This window comes from Pezoporus occidentalis, unplaced genomic scaffold, assembly GCF_034315485.1.
Source record: "Pezoporus occidentalis ecotype Australia unplaced genomic scaffold, CSIRO_AGI_Poc_V1 ctg25, whole genome shotgun sequence".
Taxonomy (NCBI): domain Eukaryota; kingdom Metazoa; phylum Chordata; class Aves; order Psittaciformes; family Psittacidae; genus Pezoporus; species Pezoporus occidentalis.
Window position 1 is genome coordinate 6,280,828 of NW_026914394.1, and position 17,025 is coordinate 6,297,852.

The 17,025-nt window shown below is 41.2% G+C and overlaps 1 protein-coding gene across 12 annotated transcripts in view; it reads right to left on the reverse strand.

The window, feature by feature from the left end:
• The window catches only part of DAB1 (DAB adaptor protein 1), a 479,582-nt gene that overhangs the window by 25,599 nt on the left and 436,958 nt on the right, over nt 1-17,025 (reverse strand). For 9 of the 12 annotated variants that reach the window (XM_062623134.1, XM_062623133.1, XM_062623137.1 and 6 more), the window contains 4 exons: nt 16,664-16,783; nt 16,029-16,067; nt 14,684-14,749; nt 9,685-9,744 (listed from right to left, as the gene is read on the reverse strand). In XM_062623134.1, the coding sequence (XP_062479118.1) occupies nt 9,685-9,744; nt 14,684-14,749; nt 16,029-16,067; nt 16,664-16,783 (285 nt within the window). The remainder of the gene's footprint in view (nt 1-9,684; nt 9,745-14,683; nt 14,750-16,028; nt 16,068-16,663; nt 16,784-17,025) is intronic. The other 3 variants (XM_062623143.1, XM_062623142.1, XM_062623141.1) reach the window with 2 other exon arrangements.

Here is a 17,025-nt window from a genome sequence, read left to right on the forward strand (position 1 = left end):
AAGAACTGCTCAATTGCTTCCTAATTAAAGAGAATACACTGAAGAATATGTGTGTGAAAAAAAACCCTGTCAATGCCTTTGCAACCTTCAGCTTCCTACAGATCCTAAAGATCCTCAAATGCCATAGACTTTCCCAGTTACAGAGGCAGTGGCAGTGTTACCATCGACCCTGATTTATACAGGTAGGGCTGAGCACAATCTTTTTAGTTGTAAGGATGCTGTGAACATTTAGGGTGATTCCCAAGTGGTACAGGTCATGTTAACAGCAAGGGCTGCCGTAAAACTACATTGATAGATCTTTATCCAAGATACATGCATTTGGGCACCCACTACATATACAGGGTTCAAATCCAGTGCTTAGAATCCTGTGGGATATAGGAACCCTCCTGTTTAAAGTTTCTCTTCCCAGTTTCATAGGTAACTTGCCAGAAGCACTCTTGTTCAAGCAATTCCCTGTATTTTTCCTGGATGTAACAAAACCAAGTCCTGACTTTGGTATGACGTACCCAAGTACAGGGTAGCCTTGAGCTTCATCGCATTCACCAACTGGCCAGTTCCCTTTGCCTGTTCACTGGGAAGCAGTGTATGTGCTGGTTAAAAACGCTCTTAGTCAAGGCTTCACAGCTAAAGAGGTAGGATGGTTAAGGGTAATTGACATAATGGAGTATTGAGGAGTGTTTGAGCGAATTGCTTCACTGGTGCTCGATAGCTTCCTCTAAATGAAGGATCTCTTCATATGATCAAAACATACATTCACTCATTTGTTTATTTTCTCTTCATTAAAGGGAATTTAATTCCAAATTCCCTGTGTACTTTGGGTATTTACTCTTATGGGAAACGGTATTTAAAACGTTTCAATTGGCACTTTTCTCTGACAGCCTCTAATAAATCAAGAGTCCAAAAGAGTAACTCTAGCTTCGAGCCAGACCCATGCTGCTTCCAGGCAACATGACACTCAAGATAATTAAACTTCCCAGAGCACAGAGGATGCTGGTGCAAAGGTCCCAGCTGAAAGGTCACCTCATCTGTATCTTCTCCGGACCCCATGCGGTGGGTTCAGAGAGCATGGTATACACCACGGTATACACCAGTCACATCACACACGTTCAAAAGAAATCAAGTCCAGAAATATCACTGTGCTGTTGAACTGAACACTGAGGCTTTCAAAGTGTTGACACAAGCTGCGAAAGCTGCTGTCATTTACAGTCGTGATGTTCTAATAGGCCCTAATGTGCCTTTCAGACACATAAGCCTGTCTCTAGATTTAGGTACCTTTATAAAAAAAGATGTCCCTGCCCGTGGCAGGGGGTTGGAACTGGATGAAATTTAAGGTCCCTTGCAACCCAAACCATTTAATGACCCTATGATTTTAAAACACTTGCAAGCACAGTTATACAGGTCTATCTAATGCCTTTCAAAATGACAGGTGTCTGAAGCTACAACCGAGCTTGAGAAACAAGTTATTTCTACCTTCATTATTGAATGCTGCCTCGACATGCTATTTTCCAAGCCTTGAAATTTCCTGAATATCGGCAAGCAAAAACGCCAAGTCCTGTGTACTTCTGTACTTAGTAACGTAGGATAACACTGAATTAATCAGGAAAAAACCACAACAGGTTCTCCCCAAACTGATTCAAAATGCATACAGCATTTCCCCCAGAACTGTATTCCCTTTAGTTGTGCAACTGATGCTATTTAATGCACACAGCAATACAGACTAGCTAAAGCTACAAACTTTGCTACTTAGAAAGCAGATTGTGTGGAAATAAATGTTTTAGCAAATCAGTATGAGCTGCAGGGCTCTGAGCAAATCAAAACGTAGTGAATCAATACAACGTGCAGCTGTGAACTTAATATATCAGCAAGCATCAGATAAAACCTGCATCAGTCATATTGCATAAAGGACAAAAATTCACTGTGTGCACGAGAACTTTACTCCACAATCAATGAACCTGACCCATGGTTCAGCCACACTCTCTTTTCTCTACTTTGGAGAATATCAGAAGGGATAGAAGATTACCCTGGAAAATGTATAGGAAACCAGGTAAGGTCAGGAATGCAAATAAACATGAAGTCATAAGACATGCGACCTGACAGGCTGCATGACCATGACTGCAAGGGGCCACTGAAATGTTCATCACTTAATTTATACTGCCCACTGTCCTGGGTTCAGCAGTAGCAGTCGTTTTTTCTCCTTCTTAGTAGCTGGTGCAGTGCTGTGGTTTTGACTTTCGGCCTGGGAACAGGGCTGATAACACCGATGTTTTTAGTTACTGCTCAAACGTTTAGCCTGACGAAGGACTTTGTGAGCCTCATGCTCTGCCAGGGAGGAGGGGAACCTGGGAGGAAGCAGTGACAGGACACCTGAGCTAAACTGACCGAAGAAGTATTCCATACCACAGCACGTCATGCCCACATGTAACTGAGAGTTACCTGGAAGGGCTAGTTCTCTGCAGGGTTGGACTAGGTATTGGTCGGTGCTCAGTCGGGCAAGGTGGAGCGAGTTATCGGTCGGCGGGTGGTGAGGTGTTGTATTCTCTTCCCTTGTTATTTCCTTTATCATTGTTATTATTGGTGGTAGCAGTAGTGATTTGTGTTATACCTTAGTTACTAAACTGTTCTTATCTCAACCCATGGGAGCTGCATTCTTTTCGATTCTCCTCCCCATCCCTTCGGGAAGGAAAGAGGGGGAAGTGAGAGAGCGACTGCGTGATTTATGGCTGACTGGGTTTAAACCATGACACCCATGTTCTATATTAAAGTACAAATCTTAACACCATACTAACACCCATGTCACCCATATCCAACAAGATGACCCTGTCATAGGGCAAAACCTGCAGCTTTGGTTTGCTTCCTTGTTTCTTGCTTTTTCTGCAGTACAAACAGAGAGCAAATGATGGAAAACTGATCAAGGGCAGTGCTGCTGGATTACAGCCTTCCCCATTATGTGTTTACGTCCCAGAATCCTAAAGGATTGCACTGGGAAGTAAAGTAAATTCAATGCTTTGATAGCATGTGATCATTCCGCTGGTGGTGCAGGGTTAAGGATCACATTGGGGGAACCGTATTACAGATGCAGGAATTGAAAGCCTGCTAGCAGGAGTAGTCCTACGGGTTAAAAAGAGCTCACTGTGTGGCCCATATACGTGGCCCAAATCAAGATGACATGCAGAAAAAATTAAATCACGACATTTTATTCCCATCTATGCAACAGTATTCCTACACTAGTAAAATAGGCTATTTGACATGCTAGATGCAAAATTATGGATGGATTGAAACCAGAAGTATGCAAGCACTTACTTTCAACATTCAGAAACGACAGAGATTAAGATTCAAAGTCTTAAAAAGTCTATACATTAACAATGGATTAATTCTAACATCTAATCCTCCAGATTGTTGGAAATCAGACTGAATTCAGGTTAAGAGCTTCTTGAGTATTCTTGCTCTACCTGGCATTGCAAGAACAACTTTTCAAGTTGAAATATCCTGAACTTTGAGCTAAGGTGCTAATACCTACATGAGGCATGTATATAAAACACATGAAGAAATTTCACCACTTCATACTATAGATGTTATAATCTGGGAAGACTGGAAGGAATAACTGGTTTCTGCTTCCTGTGCCATTAAATTTCTTATTAAGATGCAAACCTCGAAATATCCCCAAAAGATATAACTTAAAAGAAGAAATAAAAAGGAAAAAATGATACAAAGTCAAACAAAAAAATACAGATTTAGTTATTACAGTACTTGATGAGAGAGCTAACATCCTACTAAGTACAGCTTCCACAGGTTGATGCTGGTGATCCCTGTGAAACATCCCTGACCGTGGCTAGCTCCTCTCCTTGGAAAGGAGACACAAGGGGTTGAGCAAGGTCTCAGACCTCTAGTGAAAGTTCAGGCTTTAAAGTGTTTTTTGCTGTGGATCCACTCCAAGCTCTAGCTGCATAGCTGTTTATGCCAGTGCTGAGTGAAGGTAAAAGGCTTTGAATCAGTTTTTACTCGCATTTTGTACAGGTAAAAGCAGAGAGTATAAAACAGCAGATGATGGGGCCCATGGGTCTTGCTAAAAGGAAGGAAAAAGCATCTTGACAAATCTCAGTGACCTTTCATAATGTAGAAGCAATTAAATCACAATTAATGACAGACCTTGACTGGTAACACACATACCTAACACAAGTCCAAACAAACCAGGTATGTCAGCTACCTGCCTAACATACCAAACCTGCCCCACGGCATTAAGGGATCTGCCTCTTCTGCATCACCCTGACTCAACAGAATGCAGGACCCTCCTGCAGTGCCAACAGCTTCTTTCTAACCCCAATAATGGAAAAAAACCCCAAACCTACAAATACAAGTATCTTAAGACATGACAGTGCAATGTGAGCAACATCACTGGATATCACTTAGTAATATCCATGACAAGTGCCCAGAGGATAACACAGGGCAGGTTGATGCAGGTCACAAAGAAGATGGTACCCACACAGCACATGGAAACAAATAGCTGATGTGCGGAGAGGCTGTTATAATAAGGGCCTCCTACTGCAGCACAAGTCTCACTAGTGAGGACATGAGCATGACAACATCTCACCTTCAGGGCTCAGATGTTACCTGAGCTAAACATTTCCATTATAAGCCAGCAGTGGTATCAGAGTTAATATTGGTATTAAATCAAAAGGCAAGCTGAGAGGAGGGACACATGGAGCAGAGGTGTTTTCAGTGCTGCACAAAATCTCAGGACAGTTAATGCAAGGTCTGGACTGCAGACACCGATATGTGTATCCACTTCTGTCTATAGAAATAGCAAAGGCCCAGCAAAACACCAAATAAACTCACAACACAAGACATTACCATAACACATATACTTTCAAGCTGTGCAACAAGCAGCTGTGCCTGTTAAAAATGGCCATCCCACACCGCAATGTTAAACCTTGCACACAAGGTTTAAGTGGGTGTAACTTAAGTCAGGGCATTTGAGCACAGGTAAATACAGCGGGCAGCTTTCCCAGCACAGACAGTCAGGCTGGGTCTGTGCACACTCTTTCTTCTCATGTTTGAAAACCTGATCTAGAAAGCCTGATTGCGGAGGCTGAAGCCGATGTCACCAGTTTGGAAGCTGTTTCTGTAAAGCTGTTGATGCAGGGCTGTCCATCCCTTCCAGATAACCTCAGGCACGCTGCCCCTGACACGAGACCTGAACAAATCAGACCCGCAAATGACACCGTAATCAAAGCCAGAATTAAAACTGAGCTTTCCCAAATGCAGTTTCTTAGTTCAAGCAGAAGGATCAGGCAACCCTTACGGCTTCTAGACCCATTAATTCTCAGGTCCAGCCCAGCTTCATCTGCTCCTCCCATGCCTTGCTCTATGGCAGCCAAATTACTCCCTGTCCATTCCACCCCAGTTAGTACTTTCCACATAGTTGTAACTAGCCGAATTGCTGCCTGCATTGTAAAGCATCAGTTATAAAGCCTTGAATCTTTATAGAGCAGTAAGATGACTTGTTTGAAAGCCTTCATAAAACTGTAAGCAGATAGTTTAGACATTCTGATGAGAAGAGAAGGTTTTATTATGATGTGACTGACAGTCTCTGTGAAGGGTATTTACAGTCTGATTCTTATTACTAAAAACACCATGACAGGTAGAACTTGACGTGGATGCGTAATGGGGAGACAATGGGAAATTATGACAAAAAGAGCTCATTAAACATTTCACCTTTTTATAACAGTTAATTTTACATACAGAGCTACAATTTCTCAGTGGAATCAGTACCACTTAACACAAGCTTTTTGGGTGAGCTTGCTTTCTTTATCTGACTTGATGTCTATTCTGACTGAATGGAGAACAGGAGAACTGGTCTAAGGAAGGAGCAGAGAGAAAACAGGAATGAGTAGCATCATAGAATAGTTAGGGTTGGAAAGGACCTTAAGATCATTCAGTTCCAACCCCCCTGCCATGGGCAGGGACACCTCACACTAAACCATATCACCCAAGGCCTCGTCCAACCTGGCCTTGAACACTGCCAGGGATGGAGCATTCACAGCCACCCTGGGCAACCCATTCCAGTGCCTCACCACCCTCACAGGAAAGAACTTCTTCTTTATATCCAATCTAAACTTCCCCTATTTAAGTTTTAACCCGTTACCCCTTGCCCTGTCACTACAGTCCCTAATGAAGAGTCCCTCCCCAGCATCCCTATAGGCCCCCTTCAGATAATGGAAGGCTGCTATGAGTACATGAAGAGTGAGTTGATACAGAGGAAGGGAGGAAATAGGATACCATGGACAGTGTGGGTTTGAAGCATGCCCCACAGATGAAATCTACGGGAGAGTAGGATTTGCTGGGAAGGGATGCAGCAAAGAGATGGGGAAATACAAGAATTCTAGTGAGCAAGCAATCTTCATCCCAATGTCAGAGAAGGGACTTGGCAACCAGCCACCACTCCTAATTGAGTTCAGCAGGTCCATCCAAATCCTGAGATCCAAGACTCATTCCTTTCCACCTCATTTGCACCATATTTACATTACTTGATTTCAGAGATCATGAGGAGTCACACTATAAAGTACTTTGACATGTTCTGATAAATGGCCCCACATGATGGCACAGTGGTGTGCAAGTACATCAGCTATCTCAATGCATCTACAATGTTGAATACTTCTGCCTCATGGCACTACCAGGAAGAAGCTTCATACCTTCAGCCACAATTGGACCCCATAAGCACAGAAGAAATATCTGCCCCAGTAGTACTGGTTTCTTAGGATGCTATTAGCTCACTGAAACCCAGTATGAATTAACACGTCTCAGTTTCAAAGCAACCTCTGAAAAAGGGTTTCAGGCTTTTAGTTTTTCCACTGCAGTAGATCTCACCCCACCTAAGCCTAACCATTTAGTAGTTATCAAACCTGCAAGGCATTTATATATCCTATGTAGCCATGAAGGAACGATGTCCAGATATACATTTACAGAGGGACTCTTCATGCAGGCAGAAGGAATTTCCCCATGAAGCAGCTGTTTCTCTCCATTGGCTACAGAAGTCAAGGGTGGAGAGCACCTAGATAACTGCTTTGGCATCCCTCACTTTTATGTGCAAAGACTAGAGGCAACTTGCCTGGGAACACACCACAGGAAAACAATCCCAAGATGGAAAACTGATTCCTGTCCAGGGAATGTGGGCAATTCGGTCTGAACTCAAGCAAAACTTGCTGCATTTTTATTAAGTGTTGTATTTGTTGTCAGGAGAGAGAATTCATGGTGCCTGAAACCTATTAGGAGCTACAAAAAGTTTCTCACTTTACTCATCCATTATGAAATTACTGAAAGCAAGATCTCGTAATAGAGCAAGTGTCCTTACATGTTGAAAGCAGGTAGATGAGCTTGATTATTTGCCCTCGGATTGAATTTTAGGGGTTTATATAATAATGACAGCTATAAATTGGAAAGAAAAAATTATGGCAAATGTCTCAGTGACAGAGTGTGGAAGGGGGAGCAATAAATCAGATGGGCAGTGGAATATTAAATTGCTAATTTTAAGAGCTATTTCTGCTTTTCCTTTTTTTTTTTTTTAATGCATATTAATATAAAAAGGTGAAACAAAATCTCAGCTACCTACTTCTTCCTCTTCTCTTTGTCTTCATAAATTACAGTAAGTAACTTGTTTGGAGAAAAAGCTCCAATCCTTTTAAATTTAACCATGAAATAGCAAAAAACCCTTGAATTAAGTCAAGCAGCCAACTTCATGGAGATGACAGATGAAATATATTTGATGATTACAGAGTGGGTTCCATATGCCCTATATCTCACAGTCACGCTCTTTACCAGGACAGCCTAATACCAAAGTGTCTGCAGACATGATTGTAAATGTACTCTACACCCAGTCGTACTGCAAGGACCTAAATTACAGACTGTACCCGGAGTAAATCTGAAACATCCCTGAAGGAATAATAAAAAAGTCACAGGGAACACACAGCAGAAGAATTGTAACACTGAACTATGAGAGAAATGAGCCAGAAACCTACAGCTATTCCGTGCCCACAAACACCCTCATTAGATATGCAACATGAAGTATTCTACTAGATTTTCCCAGGCACCACGATGATGCCTCCCTCCTCCTAGTGCCTTATCATGAAATATTTATGGCAAGTTCTGTTTGTTTGTGCAAGCCACAGAAGTGTCACAATTCAGGCCCCCGTTCAGCCCCTCCCCAGCACTTATCTTTCATAGTCAACATCTCTGTGCTCAACCCCAGCTGTGCAAGTTACCACATCCTCCTGTGAAAGGAGGCTCTTCCTCTCTCTTGAATACATCTCCCCCTTGCTTACGGCAGATTGGAATTCCTGACCTTTTCCTTTGTTTTCCTCCATTCTCACACAAGTCCTCAGAACTACTAATTTTCTGTGCAACCAAATGCAATCAAATAATTTCTCGAGGTATTTATAGCACAAATGTATATTAAACAGCATAATCCACACTTCGCAAACGCATGCCTTGTTGCTAAGGCATCTGTCACTCCACTTCTGCTCTCAACCACTTGCTACCATTCCTTATAGATGGGAATAAATGCTGCCCCTCTTCAAAATGCTAATACACAGAAAAGGAATGGTGCCGTTTGGATACAACAGCATATTAACCCCATTTTTTAATAGTCTACTGCCCATGCAGGGCACAGGACAGAAAGAACTGATAGTCTATATTGACCTTTAGTCCCCTGCGTACTTAGAACACTACAGAAACAACATGCAGCAATAGAGGGAGGAAAACTCCTTGTGCTGATTAAAGCCCACAATAAGCAGGAAAGCATTGCAATACATAGACAAAAAGCTGTGCCACTCAGGAATTTGCTGACTGAGGTCTTTTTGCGCACTTCATCTTGATGTAGTTCCTTTCAGAGTTTCCCAAAGCTGTCTGCCCATATCTCTGCCCTGTAATTGTACACCTCGTACTAAGCTACCATAGAAGCTGGTTTTATTGGAAAAATAATTGGTTTTCTATGGTGTATGTTAAGTTGGATTTTTGTTTAATGTGCTTGGGTTTTTCTTTTCCAAATGGCAAGAAAGTAATTCTAATGCAAATTCCCAGGTTTTGGCTAATATTTGAGTCACATCTCCTTATGAAATCTTTACCTATCAGCACACTGTATTCACCAGGAAGGCTTTTGAGAGGTATAGACATTTTAGTTGCAGAAAGACACTGCAGAGGTCACAGTGTTCTGACGTACCTTTTCCTAATGCTACTTCTCTTGATCCGCTCTATTCAGACTCTGCCTCCCCTGCTGTCCTACTAAACCAAGCCGAAAGGAGCACAATATATGAAGCACAGCTCTGACAGAGCAAACAGGGGAGAAAATGAAGTTCATGCTCACTCAGAGTACAGCACTGGGTAATACAGGAGCCCTCTTAATCCAGCTCCCAACAGTTTATGCATTAACATGCAGAAGGCTTATTGTCGACTCTTGACCACACATAGCTCATTTATAAATGGTGACTTCCATAGGAATGAGTTGGAAAAGCCAGAAAGGAGATTGAAGTAATGAATGAGATGGATATAAGTGACATAACAATCCTGGTTGCTCTGAATAACACATCACTGATAAAATTCACATCATGAGGAATGTACCAGATGTTACAATAATGGCAGTCACAGAAGCTAAGAAACCCACCTTTACTGCATATAAATAGGGAAGATACTTACACTTACAGGTTGACTTTTTGGCACATCATAAACACCTTCCTTCTTTTGGCTGGTAGGAACCTGCAACAGAAAATGAAAACGAAGGTCATTACCAAAGCAGTTTGATGAGAATTGAAATCAGCAACTGACATATACGTATAGGGTAGCCATTTAATACTAATGAAATCAAGGATGGTTCCCTCTTCATGTAAGCAAGTACCACCACTTGAGAAGATACTAAAGAAATAAAACATCTGTCTGGATTTTAAAATCCTAAAGCCCAGAAGTGGTCAGAAATGAGATTTTTATTCTCAGTTAATTTTGGTTGCATCAAGTCCAGGTGCACTTGGATCTCCTTCCTAATGAAATGGCTTTTATTCATTTTACTTGGGGGTTAGATGATGTCTGATGAAGTCATGATCAGGTCAGTATGTCATCTTCCTCCATGGCAGAGATCCAGGGTACAGCCACTGAAGTAAGGGAAAGAGATGCTTGGCCTATAGTGTTACATTTTTCCCCTTCCAATTCACTTCATAACCTAAGGCAAATAAAGTCATAACATGTACCCCTGCAGTGCTGGCGCCCTGCAGCTGCTCTAAGTGATGTTTGGCTATGATGCTGCAGTTTTACTAAGGAATTACTGGCCTGTAAGAGTCTGACACAGCCAGGGAGCTGAAGTCAACAGCCTCACATGGACAAGGGACAACACACTTACAATTGGGGTGTGCCTTTAGTGGAGCCAAGAGTCATCATTTACACCTTATGCATTTATGACCAGCTCATGTGAATTGAGTTTCTTTGTAATACAGGGCTTTGCTTGCCTCAGGACTGCTGGTTTACATATTTATTATTTGTGATTGTATTTCTTTTCCTTCTTAGAAGCACTGAACGTCTATTGTAGATGAAACAAGCAAAGAGAACGTGCTCTAAACTGGTGCAGATGCTCCAAGTAAATCAGTGCCAGTTTTTCACTGAACAAGGGCATTCAGCATAAGCAGGTTACATTTCAGACAGCAATGAAACCTCACAGGTCAACAGAAGAAATAATACTGCAGATATTACAAAATGATTACCTTTTTGTTTTCTAAGGCAGTAACTATCTTAGAGTTGTGATATTAGCGTCGGAAGGGGGAAGATCTAAGGGAAGCTGAAGGAATGCAACTTATTCATTGAGATGTCATAATTTCTTACTTTGCATACTGTATAAAAAGCTCTCTCTACTGCTCAAACATTCTCTTGCCCATCTTCAAACATTAAAGTGCTCAAGACAAACTACACATCTTCAACTTGGTGCACACTGCAGAAGTCAAAAGCACAGGCACAGAACCCTCAAGGGAACTCCATGAGCTTTTCAAAGATCTCTTCTATTCCTATCCTGGGAATAGCCTGCTTGACTTGCTTTTCTCAAAGTACTGCTCCTTTCCACTGAAAACACCTATCCCATTAGATATGTGAAACGGGTAACAGTGGAACACTTCAACTTCATGGAAATAATAGTCTGTAACGAGAGAAAACTTTAAGTGACAGTGTCAGAGCAGAAGCCAAGAACGGTCTGTTTAGTAAGCCGCTGCAAAGCTTAGTCTTCGTAAAAGAGGACAAACTTGCTAAGATGAGCTGTTTATAAACTACCATCAGTTTCTCTTTTCCCTCTTAAGCTTTCTCTTCAAGTCATTCTCCCCTTCCTCTTTCCAACTTTTCCATGAAGTCATTCCAGTTTTCACGCTTCTATCCACAGCTTACTGTGGAAATGAGCATTTCCTTGCACTATCAATCCCCTCTTTTTTACTCCAGCTTACACTTTCACTAGAGAAGAACTCCTGACTTCTAATATCAAGACAGAGAAAGTTTTCTGACAGACATTTTTCTCTCCCAGCTCGATACTTGTTGTCTTCTTCTTGTCTTCACTGCCATGTAGCATCACGCTTTCTTGCATCGCTACTTACACCAGGGGTCTGCAAGGGCTTTCTCTTGGTTTTTGTTTTCTTTGATTAGAAATATCAGCAAAGAGGTAGCAGCACTGCTGCTGCTGACAGCTGTCTCTGTGACAGGCTGTGAACCACTTTGATGTACTTGCATTTTTACCAGCCAAACAAGCACCACAATGCAGAAACCCCCATCTCAGACTGACAACTCCTCCTTGAGCTGAACTTGCTTCTCCATAGAGACCAGTGCTGCTACATACACAACGCAAAACCACTCAACAAAATCTCATCCCCACCTCACTGAAACAACTGGCAGGAAAAGAGATGCTATTAAGAAATCTGACACTAGGTAAGAGGATTGTACATGCTCAGTGATCAAGCCCTTGCCTAACGCATATTAGAGTAATTTACATAGACAGACAATATTAAAAGAACAGACAGACACAGACAGTCTTTGGGGTAATGTATCAAAGAAAGGTGACAGACAGAGAATGAATGCTTAAAAAGAAACCTGCGACCTCTGCTATGCTAAAAAGAAATAGAAATTGTCACTTTTGGCACATTATCTTCCACATCCAGGTGGAATCCTTTCTTTCCTGCTCCGTAGGACTCTTTCCCACCAAGGGAGAAGTGAATTCTTCACATACCAGCTCTTGGTTGAAAACCCAGAGCAGCACTGGAAGAAAGATTTGATGAGGTTGAAGTGAGGATGCAGGTGGTTTCTGAGCAGATGCATGTTTACTATAGTATAGTATGGGGAAGCCTCTGTAGTAAATAATAGAAGCAGGCACCAATTTGCATCAAACTAAAATAAAGCTACTAAGTAAAAAAAAAAGGAAACAGGAAAACAGGACCTTGTCTAATTTAATCTTTAATAGTAGCGTGGATGGTTCTGAGATCATCAAGGTCTTGTAAGAGAAACAATTTCCTAGTGATCAGGGTGTAAGATCTGCATGGTGGGAACCCAGACTTATAGTAAGCCGAAAGCTCACAAAGTCCATGGGAACTAAGAAGCTTGTGGTCCTGGGCAAGTCTACACTAGTGATACTACAGCATCTGTCAACTAAATAGATAATGGAAGAAGACACCTTGCTCTTTAAACTCAGCATTTGCAGTATTCCAAGTATTGCCTGTAGTAAATTCAGAGAACAATGCTAAACCTGCATATACTGAGAATGTGGTATATTAATCACAGGAATTTTCTGTGGGAGAAAACGCTTCTTCACATCCAGATACCATCATGTGAAGCCTTGAGCAATTCTCTGGTGGCTTACAAGCCAGTAACAGCAGTGTCCTGAGATGAGGTGATAGTGACCTCAGTATCTGCTCACTGTCTTTAGTTCTTTAGGCCATTCCTCAGGACATAGTTCCTACTTACTCCCTACCCACCAAAGTTTGATCTAGGATCTCCAAACACCGGGAGCAACGATCCCATTTTGCTTGCTTCCACTGGTACATCTCTAAAATGCCACTAAAAGCTCTGCACTTTGATGACCAGCAATCAGGTTTTTTTCACCTGATTGTAGTTGTCACGGGGTTTTTGGGTGACATGGTTTAGTGTGAAGCATGGCAGAGGGGCTGGAACTTGATCTTAAGGTCCTTTCCAACCCTAACAATTCTATGTTTCTATGAACTAGAGTAGTAATTATTTAATGAATTATTTAATAGTCAAACTTTCAACACTATGTGGTAGCAAAATTTCAACCTTAGACATACTCTCACCTTGAGAGCTTTGTGTGCCTTGGTCTAGAGATGCAGAAAGATGCATGTTCTAGTGTGTGTGGCAGGAGTGCCAGGAAATCAACACAGACAGAGTAAATGAATCTCAACTCAATGACTCTGTGATGGGGCTAATAAAATGGTTATTTTCTAATGTTTAGCTTGCATTTCCATTTCCCACTTAGCTTCTTTGTATTTTGGCTTACAGCTACTTTAACCTCTCATTTTTTCCCCTGTTACCTTGCTACCTTTTATCTTTTTACTTAAAAAAATACCTTTCCCTTTGTTTTTGTTCTATCCTTGCTCCTGCCTAGTTTAGAAATGCTTTCCCTATTAGCAGATCCACCTCTAGTACAGCCACATGAAATGCTTAATCACTGCTTGAACTTCTTCCCCTCCACACTAAATGATTTCCTGGAATCACTATTTTCTCACAGTGCACAGAGATTCCTGTCTATTTTCAGATTTGCCTCTAGTGTGTGACACAAAATGAATTACATTATATTTTAATAAACCCCGGACTGATCCCGTGAGGATAAATTGAACGACAAAAGATTATTTTAGATTGCTTTTAATGCAGTTTTTGTCAGCGTGAAGAATGGAAGCTTGGGCTCTAACATAACATTTGCACTCAGAAAATATTTTCCCCGGCCTGGGGGGTATCCACTGAGAGCTCTTAGGTTTTGTCAGTGGTTTCCTTGGTTAGGCAGAAAGAAGAGCAATACCATCAAAATGCCTTTCTAAGAATTGCTTGGGTGAGCAATGCATGAGATTTCAGGATCTGTAAAGGTGTAAAATGTTGCCAAAATTATCAGGAAAAAAAGAGAATCCATTATTTAGAGACTGTAGTGACAGGACAAGGGGTAACGGGTTAAAACTTACACAGGGGAAGTTTAGATTGGATATAAGGAGGAAATTCTTTACTGTGAGGGTGGTGAGGCACTGGAATGGGTTGCCCAGGGAGGTTGTGAATGCTCCATCCCTGGCAGTGTTCAAGACCAGGTTGGACGAGGCCTTGGGTGATATGATTTAGCATAAGGTGTCCCTGCCCATGGCAGGGGGGTTGGAACTGAATGATCTTAAAGTCCTTTCCAACCCTAACTATTCTATGATTCTATGATTTATCACTTAATCTGGGGCACTCAAAAGTTTAAGACCTTTTAGAAGTGGACAAAACGAATACAATTTGCCGAAGCTGAAATGACAAACAGAAGAATCACACTGAGACTGGGCAGGTTATTCATGTCATGTCACCAGAATGAAATGCCAGATGTTTCTGTGATGGATGAAAACTAATAAAAGTGAACTATAGATGAAATGTACTTCACTAAATGCTTGCAGTCATTGCAATGAAAACACCAAAGTTAGTAATTTTATACCTGATAAATGTTTTCTTCCGTTTCAGGCTCACGGATTGGCTCGTGTCCAGCCTCAAACACAATGTACTATGACACCAGCCGCCAGAGAGGAAAAGTCAAAGATGAAACAGAAGGGAAAAAGGCGATTTGGAATTCCACGTCAAAACATAGGCAGGCATTAAAGAAACAAGTTCAAAGCACAGGCTGGCAGCAGGACAACCGGTGTGTTGGGAAGCAGAGTAAGGTTGTTTCGTATTTCATAAACCGGCAATAAATAGACCTAAATCTCCCCTAATGATCATTAGAGCAGCTTCCTAATTCTTTCTCCCTAGGGAGACCGCCTGTGGCCCAGTATTCATTTTCCCAAGTCAACATGAGTTTTGCCTCTTTTACATACTGGCAATTATTTCGACATCTATTTATTATCTATGAATAAAAAAAGCTAAATCCAAACAGGGGAAACAGGCTGGTGCTCATATAACAGGCCACATAGCAAAAGGCTGTCACAACAATTTTCACTTTCAGGTTCTTGCTTTATTGTGAAGAGCACAAAGTCAAACTCCTGACATTATAAAAGCTGAACAGTCATTTAGGGCATCCTAATCCTTATCATCTTTCTCGCTGCACCTTAGGCGCTCTTCAGTATTCGCTAATGGCTGGATCGGTTTCTTTCAGCATGCCTCCCACTGACATACCTAAGTGGAAGAACACAAAATCTCCAGGAAAAAACCCTGTAAACTCTCCTCTGTTTTGTTTCAGTACAAAAACATGAGAATGAAATTACAGCTTTTTCTTCTTCACACTCAGTAGGGTATTGGACATGAATATATTGACACATATCTGATAATCATCTTCGCTCCCAGACATTTTGCTTGGATGAAACAAGGCTTAAAGTTCAGATCTATTATTAAATCCTAGCCCAAGCGCCAACAAGGGAGCATGTTATAACATCAATTCCACTGTTGTTTTTACCCGAATATTCCCCTTCTGAATTAAGTTCCGGCCCCACAGAAGACAAAATGTCAATTTATTACTCTCAGAACAAGATGTCACCTTCCTTATTCTCAACGTAACTCCCTTTTCAGTTAAGGTTTGTATTCAATAGTGATGACAAATCTCATTTGGGAACCTAAAATCAGGACTTGCAAGCCACATTTTCGGAATATTCTATCCTACACAGATACATTGTGCCATTACTTACAGCTTATCTCTAAATATACTACTTTCTGTCAAAATCTCACAAGTTTCTCAGAAGACCTATCTCAGTAAGCTTCAGAACATCTTGTTAAAGGTTTTGGCTGCGTTTGAAGATAACATATATCTAATCACTTCTGAAACTCCAAGGCCGTACAGCTTCAGAAATTACCTGGTATACAGGATCTTCTACATCTTCTTCCAATATTGTCTACAGCAAAGTAAGAGGACAGGCAGTAAAAGCAAAGAACATAAACAACAGAGATAAAAGAACTGTATTCAGAAACTAAAGGACAGCAAAGATTTAAGCAAAATGGGCAGGTAAGTATATAGTTTTCTTTCTCCAGTATACAGATAAAGTCACATTCTTGTACAAAGTAATTTTATTCCAGTTTCATCCAAGTTTAACAATCCACACCTTATTTGATTTGATTCAAACACACACATTCAGAAGTATATTGAATCATCCCTAAAGTATTAGACACCGTAAAAACCTGACTTACAACACACTTACTTTCATTACGGTTTTCCTTCTGAGTGAGAGGAAACCCTACGCAGGAAATGAATAGATCACTTCCAGTTGCTAAACATGCTCATCTTACCCCAAGTGTTAGCTTTCAGCACTGTTTAATCCTACTCCTGAGCTCACGATGGCTGTTAGGTTCTTATTTGTCCATTTGAAGCTAGCACCGTTCAAACCCATTGCTGTTAAGAAATGCTGAGGATGCTCAGTGCCTCTTTGGAGCAACTTTGGGGGGCATTTCACACCATACTTTTCTTGGCAGTAGTCTAAGCTTATGCGTGTACCTGGTATACCGCTTGTTCACACTGTTTGTCCTTTTGTGCCTTTTTTTCCATTTCCTCTCTTTGTTTCAGTTCATAGATGAGCTGAAACAGGTCTCGCAAGTCCAGAATTACAGGTTCAGCCTGTGGAAGCAAAAACAGGAAGGGAAGTTTCGATATGGGAAAATACACACTTTTTAACCCACCCTGCTGATAGAGCACTTATAGCATCTCCGCAATCGGAGAGAACTTCATACAGAAGTAATTTCTCCCTTTAGCAACCAGGCTCAGGTCAATTTCTATTTAACAATTAATGATAATATTTCAATATCATTAATATTATTAATGCTAATATATGCAATTGATGTATTTATAATTAAATATTA